Genomic DNA, 14,822 nt, shown 5'->3' with positions numbered 1-14,822 from the left:
TGCTTCTCAACATTCATGGACCATATATTGTTTGTCAAGCAATACTTTTGTGGGGTTATTAACCAGTCAATTTCTTCACTTTTTGGACCTACCAATGTATGTATAATTTCATTTGTGGCTGTCTTTGATAGGAAAGAAAAATAATTCTCTTGTGGGGTTTGAGTCTATCAATTTCCTTTTATACAATTAAATTGTTTGCAACTGCATTTTTGTTTCATTTGTTAGGACACTAATGAATTCATTGTGTATGTTTCTTTTTGTTTAGATATATCCTTTATTATTTTTATTTTATAATTAGAGAAGGCTAGTCTGTTGTGTCCCAATGTGCTCTAATTTATTTAATATTTATGGTAAAAATATAAATATGTATAATAAACTCTAATTACTATTTGATGACTTAGGAACAAAGTTATTTTTGAAGATGAACCCAAATTGGGAGATGGAGAATAAGTTATTGCTTTGGAGGCTAGGTTAATGGATCAAAGGGTGGTGTCCAAAATTTTCCTTTTTACAAGGGCAAATGTATGAGAAGCTGGTCCAAATAGAAGATGGTCGGTTGGACTATAAGCTTAGGACCAAGAATACAATCAAAGATGATTGAAGAGATGACCTCCTTCTTGCCTTCGATTTGTTGCTTTGTGCTTTGTTTTGCGGTCTTACTTGTTGTTTGAGTTTGTTGCGTGTTTTGTGTGCTTTTTTGGGGGACTGTATATCGTTGTTTGGTTGATTAATTTTGCATTGACTTTAGGCTTTTGAGGCTTTAGACTGTGCTGTTTTGGATTGCTGCTTCAATATTTTTGGGGCTAAGCACTATTGATTAAAAAAGAACTCTAATCACTATTCATTTTTAAAAAAATTACACACCCTACTAATGATTAATCATCTATTGAAGATTAGCTAGAAAAATTATGATAAACATTAGCTATATCAACGAAGCCTAAGAAATAAAAAATAATTTAAAACACAAGAGATTGAAATTTAGAATAAAAAAACTTATTTGAAAACTAAAATAACTAAAATAAGTTGATTGTGGAACAAGAACATGAAATAAAATATGGTAGAATATCCCATGTGGTCCGTACCACCTATATTGAATTATAAACAATGATTATTTACCTTTATTTATTTTACTAATTTCATTCCAATCTTTGGAATATATTAATTTATCTCTAATTTTTAGTAATTGTATAATTATATTCCATTTTTTTTTTTAATTTACAAACTCTATCACAATATTATATCAATGTAAACAGGAGTAATATTAATGCATACATGATACAACTTATTTTAGGAGCAAAATAATAGATCACCGTTCGACACGTCATGTCACGATTCATTGCTGACGTGACTTTTTGACAATAAAAATTAAAAAAATTTGGGATATTCGTGTAGTTAAGGGAGTGTTATATTGCTAACTCAATACCTAATTGCTAATTACAACTAAATAATAGTCATTAGATATTCAAATTAAGGGGCTAGATCATCAACCAAGAAATATCAATACGATCAACAAAAAACGTCAATAAAGTTATAGGATTAATTCCATAAAATATCAATAGGGGTATTAATGTCAATTAACTATATGTTTAGTTATAACTAACTTTTAAAAGAAATCCCAAAACTTTAAATTCATATAACATATATCAAATTAAAGATAATTTTATAAGGATTCCAACGATATCATATATGCATATGTTCCGACGTCAAAATTTGAAAAAAAATTCAAAAATTTTTCAATTTTTTCGTAAAGCAGAAATGTCAACATACTATATAAAATATGTCAATATAATACATGTAGAATGTCAATATAAGCAATGGGTTAACATTCTTAAAGCATTGTGTTGACATTCTCAAAGCATTGTGTTGATATTTTCGAAACACTATATTGACATTTTCATCTAAAACCCTAATTTGGCGTTAATCTTTTTTGATTTTATTAATAAAAGCGAAAATTACACGTGGCAAATTGTAGACCACACATTTTCTAAAATTCTATGGCCTTAAATTAGTTATAGTTAGCAATTAAATGATGAGTTAGCAATTGATCACTCCCCGTGTAGGTTATGGATAAAATTGATAAATTCCAGAACTCGAAATAAAATTTATAAAATCATTAGAAGTTAGGACTTAGGATACATCATCCATCATTTCATAACCTGATATACTCGTATTTGAGAAGAAGAGGGATCAAAACTTGGGCTTAACTGACTGTAGTGAGTTTTGGGCCGAATATAATGTTTAGCCCAATAGAAAAAATGAGGATAAGTAGCGAAGTTGTTGACGTGAAAGCCCATAAATTGAGATCCAAAATATTTGGAATTAGAGAAAATGAATTTTGTTTTTTATTTATTTTTCCGTGAAACATTTTAAAAGCGCATGAGATGCTATAACTCGGTAAATGTTTCAATTTATGCTAATGCGTTTTGTCAACTTTATAAATGCAATACGAAATTCTTAATGAAGAGTAGTAAAACAATGAATTTTTAAAAAAAGCTCTAGAAAAATTTTATTCAACGAATGGTGTATCGACTCGGTTTTAGACTTTTAGTTCTTTTTGGTTTTGCAGATTTTAGTTGCTGACGTTTTGTGCCACGATTTCTTTCCCTGTGAGAATAGTGGTGCAGTCTTGTTAACTGAGGCAAGGCAGAGATGAATACTCCCTCCGTCCCATATCCCTCCGTCCCATAAAGATTGTCCCATTTTAACTGGACACGAGTTTTAAAAAATGTAATGAAAAGTGAGTTGAAAAAGTTAGTGGAAGGTGTATTCTACTTTTATATATTAATTTTATAATAAAATGTGAGTAGGAATGAGTTAATGGAATATGAGATTCACTACTAAAAATGAAAATGGTAAAAAGTGAAATGAGACAATCTTTGTAAGATGGACGAAAATGAAAAAATGGGACAATCTTTGTGGGATGGAGGGAGTAATAAATAATACTAGTTGTTTCGTTTCGTTAAATAGTTTGGTGCATTATTTTATAGGCTAACTGATGGTCGTGTCAAACTTCCATTCAATTTTCTTCATGTTGAAAATGTCTTCGTTGGATTGAGCGAACGAAGCTACACATTCTTTTACTTACATGGACTTTTCAACTACAATTGACTTGGTAGTAATTAAATCAAAGAAGTCAATTGCGTGAACATCCCAAATTGTTGGCAATGTATCCTTGGACAGTTTCAAACCTTCTAGTTATTAGTAACATTTATTTAAAATAACATAGGTTACACAGATGTCAAAACAAGGCTATCCTGCCACAGCTCTAATTGAAAGTCCTTGAATACGTTTCAATCCACAAGAAAACTCTTCAATTCTATCAACTTATAAATAAAAAGAAATCATCTGATATGGTTAGATATGGCCTTTGCACACATACTATTCCTATTAATCTTTCCTTCTCTGTCAGCCATTCTTGCAGCCGGCCAAACCGACTGCCCCATAAAGCCAAACTCAGCTGCCATATCTGCCGGTAGCAACGACTCTCCTTGGCTTTCGCCTTCTGAGGAGTTCGCCTTTGGCTTTCGTCTTCTCCCGCACTCTGCCCCCAACGACGAAGACCGCTTCTTGCTATCAATATGGTTCAACAAAATACCAGAACAAACCATAGTTTGGTCCAAGAACGACCATCCAGTTCCCCGCAGATCGAAAATCCAGCTTACTAACGAAGGCCAGCTCGTTCTCTACAACCATCAAAATGTCGAACAATGGAGGGCCGACATAGAGAGCCAAGAAGCAAGCTGCGCTGCCATGCTCGATTCGGGAAACTTCGTGCTAATGAACGCAACAAGTCCGATTTGGGAGACCTTCAACGTTCCCACCGACACCATCTTGCCCTCTCAGAGGCTAAGCATGGGCGGAAGCCTCACTTCTCGCCAGTCAGATACCGATTACTCGAATGGAAGATTCCAGCTCCGGATGCAAAAGGATGGGAACCTTGTGCTCTACACTCTATTCTTGCCTACTCAAGATGTAAATGGTGCTTATTGGTCTAGTAGAACTAACAAAACCCCGTCCCAGCTCGTCTTTGATGAGGCCGGTTACATATACATACGAGCAGCAGGCAACGAAAACACACACAACCTCACTAAAGACAACGTTATGGGATCGAGACAAGATTTTTGGTTCCTGGCTAGGCTTGATGCTGATGGAGTTTTCAGGCACTATCATCGCCGGAGAGGAAACTCTGCTGCTGTTGGAAGTTGCCCTTCGTCTTGGTCCGTTGTTCAAACAACTCCGGATGATATTTGCAGCGCGATCATAGGGGATGTTGGAAGTGGAGCTTGTGGATACAACAGCTACTGTGTCAATTCCAATGGCAGGCCTAGTTGTGAATGCCCCCAAGGATACTCTTTTTTGGATCCACTCAATACCTTTGGAGGCTGCAAACCAGACTTCCCATCGCCTAGCTGCTACCAGAATGGATGGGAAACCGACTCTGAGTCGGTAGATTTTAAGGAACTCAACAACACTGACTGGCCCTTTACAGATTATGAGCTTCAGGAAGGGCCAAATGTGAATAAAGATACCTGCAAACAGTTCTGCCTGCTTGATTGTTTCTGCGCAGTTGCAATCTACAACGAGAACAGATGTTGGAAGAAACGGTTTCCTCTCTCGAACGGAAGAAAATCCGATAATGTGAACAGGATAGCCTTGATTAAGGTCCCACGGAACAATGTGACAACAGCCTCGTGTCCTGCAAAAAAAGATCGGTCCGCTTTAGTTATCCTTCTATCAGCTTTTCTTGGAAGCTCAATTTTCCTCAACTGTCTTCTGCTAGGAGCTATAGGGGTGGTTTCCTTCTTGGTGTATCACAATAAGTTTTTGAATCTGAAGTCATCTAACTCAACTGTGTATGGAATGAGAGTGTACTCGTATAAAGAGCTCGAGAAGGCAAGTGGTGGCTTCAAGGAGAATCTAGGAAGAGGATCCTTTGGAACTGTCTATAAAGGATATGATTCGAAGAGATACATTGCGATCAAGAGGCTCGACAAGGTGGAGAAGCAGGGAGAAAAGGAGTTTGCAACTGAAGTGAAGGCGATTGGACAGACTCACCACAAGAACTTAGTGACCTTGCTTGGCTACTGCAACGAAGGAGATCACCGCCTTTTGGTGTACGAGTACATGAGCAACGGATCTCTAGCTGACCATCTCTTCGGCCTAACAAAGCCTCACTGGAACCAGCGAATGCAGATTGCGCTTGGCATTGCTCGGGGGCTGGCCTACTTGCACGAAGAGTGCAGCTCACAGATCATACACTGTGATGTGAAGCCTCAGAACATACTCCTGGACGAGTACCTCGCTCCAAAGATATCCGACTTTGGCATGGCGAAGCTGTTACTGACCGAGCAGAGCCGGGCTGCAAGGACTCATATCAGAGGGACGGTCGGGTACTTTGCACCGGAATGGTTTAGGAAGGCTTCTGTGAGCACAAAAGTGGACGTGTATAGCTTTGGAGTGATGCTGCTTGAGATCATCTGCTGCACTTCGAGTGTGGGATTCGCGATGGGAGATGAGGACGAGGCGTTGATTGATTGGGTGTACGAGTGCTACAGCAAGAAGAGAGTGGATGCATTGGTGGAGAATGACGAGGAAGCAAGGAACGAGATGAAGAGTGTGGAGAGGGTGGTGATGGTGGGGATTTGGTGTATTCAAGAAGAAGCAAGTTTGAGGCCATCAATGAGAAGAGTTGCTCAGATGCTTGAAGGTGTGGGTCCAGTCTCTGTGCCTCCTCGCCCTTCCATCTTTATATCCTCTTGACAATCTGGATTTCCTCATATTGATCTTAGATAGATCAAAGATGCATGTATTGATTTTTTATTTTTTATTTTTGTAAATAAAACAGTAGGAATATTAGTTATACAATTGCACTAAACAAAATACTCCACTTCATATAACGTAGATATAAAAGATGTATCGAATTTTATAAATTTTAAGAGTATCCACAGTGGGAGGGCCGCGGCCCTTGGCCCGGAGTCGGCCCAGGCGCGGCCCCCCACTACCGAGGCGCAAGGTGGACGAGGGGCAGGGGGGTGGACGAGAGAGGGCCGAGCTCTCGGCCAGGCCGAGGCCCTTGGGCACGCGACTCGGCTCGCCACTGCAAGGGCCGAGAGCCGCGGCCCAGGCCATGGTTTCAATTTTTTTTTTTTTTTTTTTTCAGTTTTTGTGTTAATTTTAGGGAGAAGATGAAGTGGAGAGAGTGTATGTGACGAAAATTAAACGGTAGTTTTCAAAAAAATTTGCATTAATTTAGGAAACAAATCAATCTCAATCACTAAATCCCTATTAAATTGGTCATCTTTTTAATTAAGGATTGTGATTTCAATTCACACCCTATTTATGGAAATAATTAAAATTCAAATTTTCAATAAATATATTTACTGTAATTGTCAAATTTTTTAAAATTAATTTAGATTTTTTTAATATTATAGTCCAATAATTTTTATTCTAGCTAATTTAAAATATAACAAAAAAATGTAAGAAAATAATTTTAATTGGTAGCTCGGAGGGCCACTATTGTGGTGGCCAAGTTTTCATGGGCAGGGCCAAGTTTGTTGGACATGCTCAAGAAATGATGGCTTGGGCATGCCCAAGAGGGCCACCACTGTGCACACTCTAAGGTGATTTTGCCATTTCCTTGAAAGTGTTATGTACTTCTGTATGAGTATAGGTGTTATCTTCATTATTATCTTGGAAACTAAGTAGATATTTAAGCATGTTTCATACAAATATTTATTACTACCATTTATATCTGCAATGATAAGCTATAATTAATAAAAAAAACATTCTGGCATGCAAAGTAAATGATGTTCATACATTGATATAGAGATAATGCTATAACTAAGTTCAGACTATAGTAAATGGTAGTAGTAAATGTGGGACGCTTACTTCTCATCCAGTTAAATCCAAATTATTGTTTCATTATAATACTACTCCAATTAAGAATGTTATGTATTGACATAGACCGGGCAGTGTACCATCTTCAACTAAATTTGACTACAGTTAAGTTCTAATTTATTTCTATCGATTATACTTAAGTGATTTAGTATAAATTTCAGTTTGAATTTTTGAAAATGAGGTTTGCATATTTTTTTCAAACAAAAAAATATATCAAAAGTAGTCTTTTTCTCCACACTCTAAGACCATGTTTATCAGTCATTTATGGTCGACCTCCATGTCACCAAGCAATTAAAAAAAAAAGAAAATTATATAAAAAGGTCTCTCTCTCTCCTTGGCCATGGTTGCATTCCATTTAACCATGCAACCAGTGGTCGCTCCATCTCATTTCACAATGCAACCAATAAGATTGTGCCACAATCTCATTTGTTGCTTAATATATTTTTTAAAATTTATATATCTTTAATATATTATATTAAAAAATTATAAAAATTATATCAACATTCACATTTGATATAGTTTTTTCATACAAAAAATCTCTATCTTTTCTTCTTGTATAATTATTTTTATTTTAATGTCTAATTTTCCTCTTCTGTTGGTTCATCAATTAGGTATTACTACAATTTTTATAATTTATATTTTTTATTTGTTTATTTTTATAATGTTTAGTTTTTTTATTTATTGTGTTTTTTATTAATAAATTTATTCTGCAATGATAAATATTTCATGTAATAATATTATTATTAAAAGGTAATATAAAAATAAATATTATAATGGTGTGGTTGGGTGGTCATTGATAAACTATGACAAAATGTGTGGTTGGGTTGGATGAATATTGATGATATGGAAGATAATGTGGAAGAGATAGAAATAAATTAAATATTAAAAAAGTAGATGGTTGGGTTGGATTGGATGGTTGCTGATAAAGATAGTCTAACAGTTGAACTGATCAAACTTGTACACATGTGTACAAGTGTTCAACTCCTCAGTACTCAAAGGTGTGCAACTAGTGATAAAAATACCCTAAGATCATATTTGGTAGGAGTGATAACTCATCTAGAGATGAAAATCTATGAACAAAAATAACATTTTAGCTTCAAAGAGTAATCATACTCTGGTCAGTAATCATACTCTGGTCAAAGAGTAATTACTTTTAGCTTCAAGAATATATATACCCTCAGGCCTCAAACAATAGACCATCTCATCCCAATGCAAAGAATGTTTTTTTTCAACACTATTTAAAGATTTTAAAGCAATAGTATATAATTAGTTATAAGCATTAAAATTAGAAATACTCCTATGATGATTAGCTATCTTTTAATTGTATCTTCTAAAGAGAAGAAATATTATGCTATACACATTATTTTAATTAAAAAAAAACTGATTATATTAATAGTACTCCACATTCTAAAATATTCAAATAGGGAAATACTAGTAATAATTATAGAAAGAAAAAGGATGGAAGGAAAAAAAGAGATAAAAATAAATCATTCGTTGAGGAATCCCCACGTGGGAAATGAGTCCGTAGGCGAGTCAACTCGCTTCCGAAACAAAATTAGAGGCGGAATTCAAAACCCTCTTCTTCGTTTCAATTCAATAAACCTATTTCACGTCCGCGTATCTCAACACACTCTCAAGCTCGCTAATTCTACGTACAAATTCCGATCCTTCAATCGTATACGCTTATTCCGTTGTGTTAAACTCGCCGAATTGCCAACATTCTCCACATTTCTCTGCGCCGCGCTTGCAATTTTCGGAGTTGCTGCTAGGGTTTCATAGCTCATAGCTTTAACCAATTGCGAATCCTCGATCTCCGGAAGCTGGCTATGGACGAGTACGGGCCTTACGACAGTAGCGGTCAGTAATTGAGTAGAATTTTCCACCGCTCCGTTGTTATTTGTGTTTATTGGGAATTAGTTTATTTTTTGGGGGTTTGTAAATAATGCTGGTGTTAGGGTTTGCGAAGTTATGTGCATTGTTGTGATAGTGAAATCTTGTAAATTGACTGGGTTTATTTCATCCATACAATTGCCATTGGGAATGGGTGTTCTTGAATTTTACTTTCAAGAATGGATTTTGGGAATGTGTTGTTTGGTTTCTATCTAACTAGCTTAATGATTTATCAGGCATCCATTGCAATAAGTTGATGTACATATCGAAATTCCGCCTAATTCTGCAACTTGCAAACTATTCAAATCATATATACTGCAACATTGTTTCAGTAATTTTTAGTTTGTGAGGTTATTATTTATGTACTACAACTGGTACAGATATAAAGATGGCCTTTTTATTAGTCAGTTTGCTAAAGGAGCATTTTGAGTCCACTGTTTGCTTCGGCCTTGTATTATGTCATGTGTCTAGCTGGCTATATGATGGAGTTGTCCTTAATTGCGATAGATATCACTTAGAAAGTTTAAACTTTATGAATGTTCATTAAGTGTGACGAAATACTTTTGTACGAGTACTGCACTTTTTCTCGGAGAAGGCTTAATCAGTTACTGTAATTTATGAACATGATGGGTAATTGTTATATTTATGTTCTTTGGCAATAATTCCTATAGTTTTAGTGATAATTTTACCCTGAATGTCAATGGCTATATATCTTTACTCAATATCCTTTTGGGTTGTGTTTCTTCCATTCCTAGAGTGGGATATCTGGTTTCCATCATTTGAGTTGAAATGTGCATATCCACGAATAGGTTTATGATGCAGCATTGATTTTTCCAGGAGCTGTCATCTTTATATACATTCCACATGGTCATTTGTACAATGCAAATTGAAACCCTGTAACATGAGAAGCCTATGATTCCTCTTGTAAATCTTTCCTTTGGTCATTTGAATCTGAAACTGTAGAATATTGCAGCCTGCAATATCATCAACCAAGTATAAGTAGTTAAAGTGGCTATATTTGCTTATCACTATTTTTTTAATGCTGTAGAGATAAAATCACAGACGCAAGTCCTGTTCGTGAATTAGAAAACTAGGTTTCCATATCCTTATTCGTTCAGTTATCTCAGTACTCATGTATGCTGAAATTTAGGAAGACTTGAGATGTGAAGCATCATATCACCTTGAAAATGGTTAATGGGTATTCTGTGTCTACTTAGTTTTTGTATTTTGGGAGGTGATCTCCTGTTAGAAAACTAGGTTTCCAGATCCTTATTTTATATTTTTGTGTTAATTGGACAGCTAAAAGTCTATCCCAGTTTTTTGTCAATAAATTTCAGTTTGACTAGCATTAGATTATGTACTGCTAAATTAAATTTCTTTTTCATATGGGAATCAAGATTGCCTTTCCTTTGGATGACGATATACACTTGCCATTTCTAATTCCAATCTCTCATGACCTTTCTAATGGGGTAGATCAAAAGCTACAGTTATTATTAGCATTCAGAGGGTTCAAGCTCTCCTTTTATGGACTTAGTCTTAGCTCTATGAGCTTTGAGGGATCTGAGCCTCCTCTCCTCTTTCCATTTTGGTGTTGCTTCAGGAACTGATGATGATTTCCCCCCACCACATCAAAATAGAATGTCAAGAGGAGGTCGCATTTCTGGTAATGGAAGGCCTGCTGCTGTGGGTTCTATGCCATATCCCAGGATGTATGAAGATACTGATATGGAAACTAAAATTCACCAGCTTGAGCAAGAAGCATACAGTTCAGTTTTAAGAGCCTTTAAAGCTCAAGCTGATGCCATTTCTTGGGTAAGCCTATATTTTTTAAATATATTTGGCCTGTGGATAAAATAGTACTGTATATTTTTATGATCATTATAAATGACGTTAAATCTATAATTCAGGAGAAGGAAGGTTTAATTACCGAGCTTAGGAAAGAATTAAGATTATCAAATGAAGAGCACAGGGACCTCCTAAACAGGGTTAATGCAGATGAAACAATTCGAAGGATAAGGTTTTATATACGAGAAGAGAGTTTTGTTTACTTACTGGAAAGGAACATATGAGTTCATTAATCTGATGAAATGACTTTTCTGTTTTCCACCCAAATTTTGGGATACACCATCAGGGAATGGAGACAGTCGGGTGGTGCTCTTCAACCAGTCATGCATAATGCTTCTCAAGCCGGCCGTGAACCATTACCTAGTCCATCCATCTCAGCTTCTCGCAAGAAACAGAAGAATGCTTCCTCGTTACCTTCTCAGTCCTTTGGTGGGCCAACTCCTTCTTTCCATCCCCAGTCAATGGCTGCAGCTAATCAGCCATCTTCATCAGCAGCTAAGCGTGGACCCATGATTGGTGCGAAAGGAAAAAAGCATAAATCAGTGAGTTAAAAGTTTCGCTATTAAACTGCTAATGCTAGACACCTTCTGTTTCTAATGTGAGTTTGTAACATGTTTTACTTCTCAGATGCCTCCTGGTGCATCTTCAATGAAAATGCAGTATCCTTCTGGTCCAGCTGGAAGGGGTCAATTTAGTAACCGTATGGCTGGTGGCCTTGCAACTGAACCTGTAGAAGGAGCATCATTTGATTCATTGATTGGAAGGAAAGTCAGAACTAGGTGGCCTGATGATAATAACTTCTATGAAGCTGTTATAACTAATTTTAATCCTATTGAGGTATATCTAACATGTAATGATTTATAAACTACCTTAATAGTTAATACTTCTTTGTACTCAAATATCTCCATATGCTCTTTTTCCAGGGACGGCATTGTCTTGTTTATGATCTAGGTACTAATCATGAAACAATAGAGTGGGTTGACCTTACTGAGGTAGATACATGCTTTATATTATTTCATATAAGATTTTATATATATTTGTTTGATCGTTATATTTATTTGTTTATGATATCTTTAGCATTGTTTATTATAATATGTGAGATAGAAACATATTTAGCAGAAACCAAATATTATCTAAGTTCTTGTGTGAAAATATGAAATACCTGATGCTCTGAGAATGTTACATGCGGAACCTGTGATTTGAATCTGTAGATTCTGTAGGCGACATAGACTTTTGCTCTGAGGAGGCTTAATTGAATGCTACTTTCTACTTTATGGTGGTAATAAATAAAGAAGACTAAAGCCCAAATTGGTCCTTTACATTCTTTTTGGTCATACACGTTAAAAGTGATGCTTATGGTCCTAAACGATATGTTTTCGTCCATATTTAATGGTTTCGTCAATAAGTTAATGGCCAACAACATTGTGACCAGATTAGTAACTTATTGCATTTTAAATTGAAAATTAAAAGGAACATAATGTCCTTTTTGAAATCTAAGTATTTCTTAACTTTTATAATTAGAATGATATTTGATTCACTAATCTGGTCAAAATTTTGTTGACTGTCAACTTTTTGACGGAACCATTAAGTGTGGACTAAAACATGCCAGAGCTATCGCACCTAATGTGTAGGACCACAAAAAGTATTTTCGAGCAAATGTAGAGGACCAATTTTTAAATTAGTCAATAAAGATGCTGAACATTTAAACTCTTCAACTGAATTCTGTAGAAAGAAAAGTGCTCCTTAATTCTTTACTTTTGATTATGCATCAATTTGTTGCATCTTTGGGCCAGTATTGAATGTGTGTGTTCAGGTTATTGATTAAGCCACAAATAGGTTTCTGATGAATTCTTGCTAATTTTTCTTTGGAAAAATGCAATGCAGTTACGATTTGTTGTTCTACCTCAAGGTTTCTGATGCTAATATATCATCGTTTTCTATTGTAATGTAGACTTGCATTATCACTGCCATTACACGAGTTTGATAAATAATCTTGCTGACATTGCATGTCGGAATTTTTTGATGCTCATAATAATGAGTGAATCCTCTTGAGCATTTTTATGAAGTAATTTGAGGTTAACTTGTCTGAGGGATGCCTGTGATTGGCTCTGCTTGAGCCTAATTTCATATTGATGACCAGGATATGGACACAATATCAAAGACAGAATAAAAAGAATTAAAGGCGAAAAAAAATGATTGAAATATATTAATGTACAAGGTGCTTCTTTCAGTGCGGCATGATATTCATGAAAGTATCCCAAAGAAGATAAAAAGGATAAAAAGATAAATAAATAACAAAAGAAAGAAAAAAAAGGAAGATATTGATTGTATATATGATGATGTTGATACTTCATACTGGAATGAGGGTCTTATATGTTCGGTATTCTGTTGGTAGATTTCTCCTGAAGATATACAGTGGGAAGGTGATGACCCTGGAATTTTCCATCATGGGGGTTATGGCGGACCAGGTCATGGACCGAGTAGACATCTTGGGCGGGATAGTGCTCCAGGTGCTGGAAGAGGGCGGGGAATGGCGAAAGGTCAATCCAGAAAGGACTTCCAACCATCACAGAATGGCATCGGAAAGAAGGGACCAGATGACATTCAGTTGCTTCACACCGACACTCTAATTAAGGAGGTATAAAGTTAGGGTCTACTTCGTACGCACTGTTATGGTGGTTTGTGTAAATTAACTGGTAAACTGTGGCAGGTAGAGAGGGTTTTTAGTGCTAATCATCCAGACCCTGTAGAGATAGAGAAGGCAAAGAAAGTGCTGAAGGTCAGAGAGTGATACTTGGTTTATTTTTTAGTTGTTTCTACATGGGACAACCGCAAGTTTAACCTTTTGAAAAAACAGGAGCATGAACAATCTCTTACTGAGGCAATTGCAAGGCTAGGTGATTTATCTGATGGGGAGAGTGGTACGTTATTTTTGATCTAATAATGAAAGCTTCATGTTTATTTCTTTCTCATGAAAAAGTTTGGACTTTTCCCATTCATTCTCTGCTGCATTTTGTGTTTTTAAGCTTTTAGTCTTGGTTAGAACAAAATAATAGTAGTATATATTTTTTCTATATAAAAAAAAGTTCTATGCAGTTATTGTGTTCATTCAAAGTCTATGCCATTGCCATTCCTTACTTCTTCCTAACATATCCTTACAGATGAGGGTGGCCGCTTTTTACATGCACAAGCTATGGATAGGGAATGATAAACATCATTGAAATTATTGGCGACATGGATGGAAAGATATAGAGTAGTGCTGGCGACTAAGGTCTGTTTCTGACTATCATGCATCAACATGGTAAAGTTCCAGCTCTGACGTCAGGATTTTGTTGTATAATGGTTTAATTCAGCTAAGTTTCGTAATAGTTTGTCGGTTTTAGTTCAGGCGAAAGTCATTACAGGTCGGTTTCCCTTCATTAACTGGATAGTGCTAGCGTGCGTATATGTTCACTAACAGTTGCCATTAAGGTGTAGTCATGTACAAATTGTGTTCATGTTGAGGTTTAGCTTCTCTTATTTAAAATTTTGGCATTGACAATGGCGGGTTATTAAATAATAGCCAAAGGCATAGTGTTTATTTCTGCGGGCCTTCTTTCACTTTTTCTAGCTACTTATCATAATGTGTGGTGATATGCATACTTATCACATAGTATTTTGGAGTAATTTATTTGGGCTATATGTACATATGTAATTGATAAATGTAAAATCAGAATCCCAATTTGTTTCGAGGGTGTCAGAATGATTGAAGATATGTGCAGGATGAAGCCATCTTCAGCTAAGAGGAGACCTTAGAGCATCTATAGTGGTACTGGTGCTACTTTTGCGGCTGGTGTACGACTGCTATCATTGCGGCGCCACTGCAAGTGGAGGGATGCGACTGCCGGGATACCTGCTCTGTTTGCGGCCAAACAGATGGCAAAAAGTAGATAATAAAATCTCATATCTATAGAAAACCCTACGAATAATACCCTTCACGCTGATTTTCAATTCTAAGAATGAAGAGATTCGTGGAGAATAAAGATTAATTCACAACATTATTACACCGTGTAATGTTGTGAATTTACACGTACCAAAGATTAAAAAAAAGAACAAATACCTAGAAATGTCATCTGAGGTAAAAACTAGAGTGCAAGGTATTCTTTTTACACAGATTTCACATAACACATTTTGGATGCGGAAATACCCAT

At 35.8% G+C, this 14,822-nt stretch overlaps 2 protein-coding genes across 3 annotated transcripts; both read left to right on the top strand.

The window, feature by feature from the left end:
- The first annotated feature begins 3,341 nt into the window (after positions 1-3,341).
- Positions 3,342-5,905, top strand: LOC125219921 (G-type lectin S-receptor-like serine/threonine-protein kinase LECRK1). Its single transcript, XM_048122014.1, has one exon. It carries the CDS (start codon positions 3,361-3,363, stop codon positions 5,758-5,760), a length of 2,400 nt encoding a protein of 799 aa, XP_047977971.1. The 5' UTR covers positions 3,342-3,360; the 3' UTR covers positions 5,761-5,905.
- Positions 5,906-8,480: 2,575 nt separating this feature from the next.
- On the top strand, positions 8,481-14,725 carry LOC125222070 (protein EMSY-LIKE 3-like). 2 transcript variants are annotated; one of them, XR_007176465.1, is made up of 11 exons: positions 8,481-8,754; positions 10,388-10,599; positions 10,695-10,804; positions 10,919-11,174; positions 11,260-11,469; positions 11,556-11,624; positions 13,028-13,270; positions 13,343-13,411; positions 13,490-13,553; positions 13,794-13,933; positions 14,394-14,725. XR_007176465.1 is itself a non-coding variant. In XM_048124492.1 (10 exons), the coding sequence occupies exons 1-10, from the start codon at positions 8,724-8,726 to the stop codon at positions 13,838-13,840; spliced, it is 1,311 nt and encodes a 436-aa protein (XP_047980449.1). In that variant the 5' UTR covers positions 8,481-8,723; the 3' UTR covers positions 13,841-14,216. The 2 variants fall into 2 exon arrangements, 1 of the variants encoding a protein (XP_047980449.1); XM_048124492.1 differs by lacking the exon at positions 14,394-14,725 and having other exon boundaries at positions 13,794-14,216.
- The last annotated feature ends 97 nt before the right edge of the window (positions 14,726-14,822 follow it).

Source organism: Salvia hispanica, chromosome 1 (genome assembly GCF_023119035.1).
Source record: "Salvia hispanica cultivar TCC Black 2014 chromosome 1, UniMelb_Shisp_WGS_1.0, whole genome shotgun sequence".
Taxonomy (NCBI): Eukaryota; Viridiplantae; Streptophyta; class Magnoliopsida; order Lamiales; family Lamiaceae; genus Salvia; species Salvia hispanica.
This window is presented reverse-complemented; position numbering and strand designations above follow the sequence as displayed.

Bases quoted from the DNA above. Each gene is read 5' to 3' on its own strand.
- LOC125222070 (XM_048124492.1), top strand. From the start codon at position 8,724: ATGGACGAGTACGGGCCTTACGACAGTAGCG. The intron at 10,805-10,918 runs GTTTTATATACG...ATACACCATCAG, and splicing joins GAAACAATTCGAAGGATAAG to GGAATGGAGACAGTCGGGTG. The intron at 13,412-13,489 runs GTCAGAGAGTGA...TTGAAAAAACAG, and splicing joins AGGCAAAGAAAGTGCTGAAG to GAGCATGAACAATCTCTTAC.
- LOC125219921 (XM_048122014.1), top strand. From the start codon at position 3,361: ATGGCCTTTGCACACATACTATTCCTATTAATCTTTCCTTCTCTGTCA.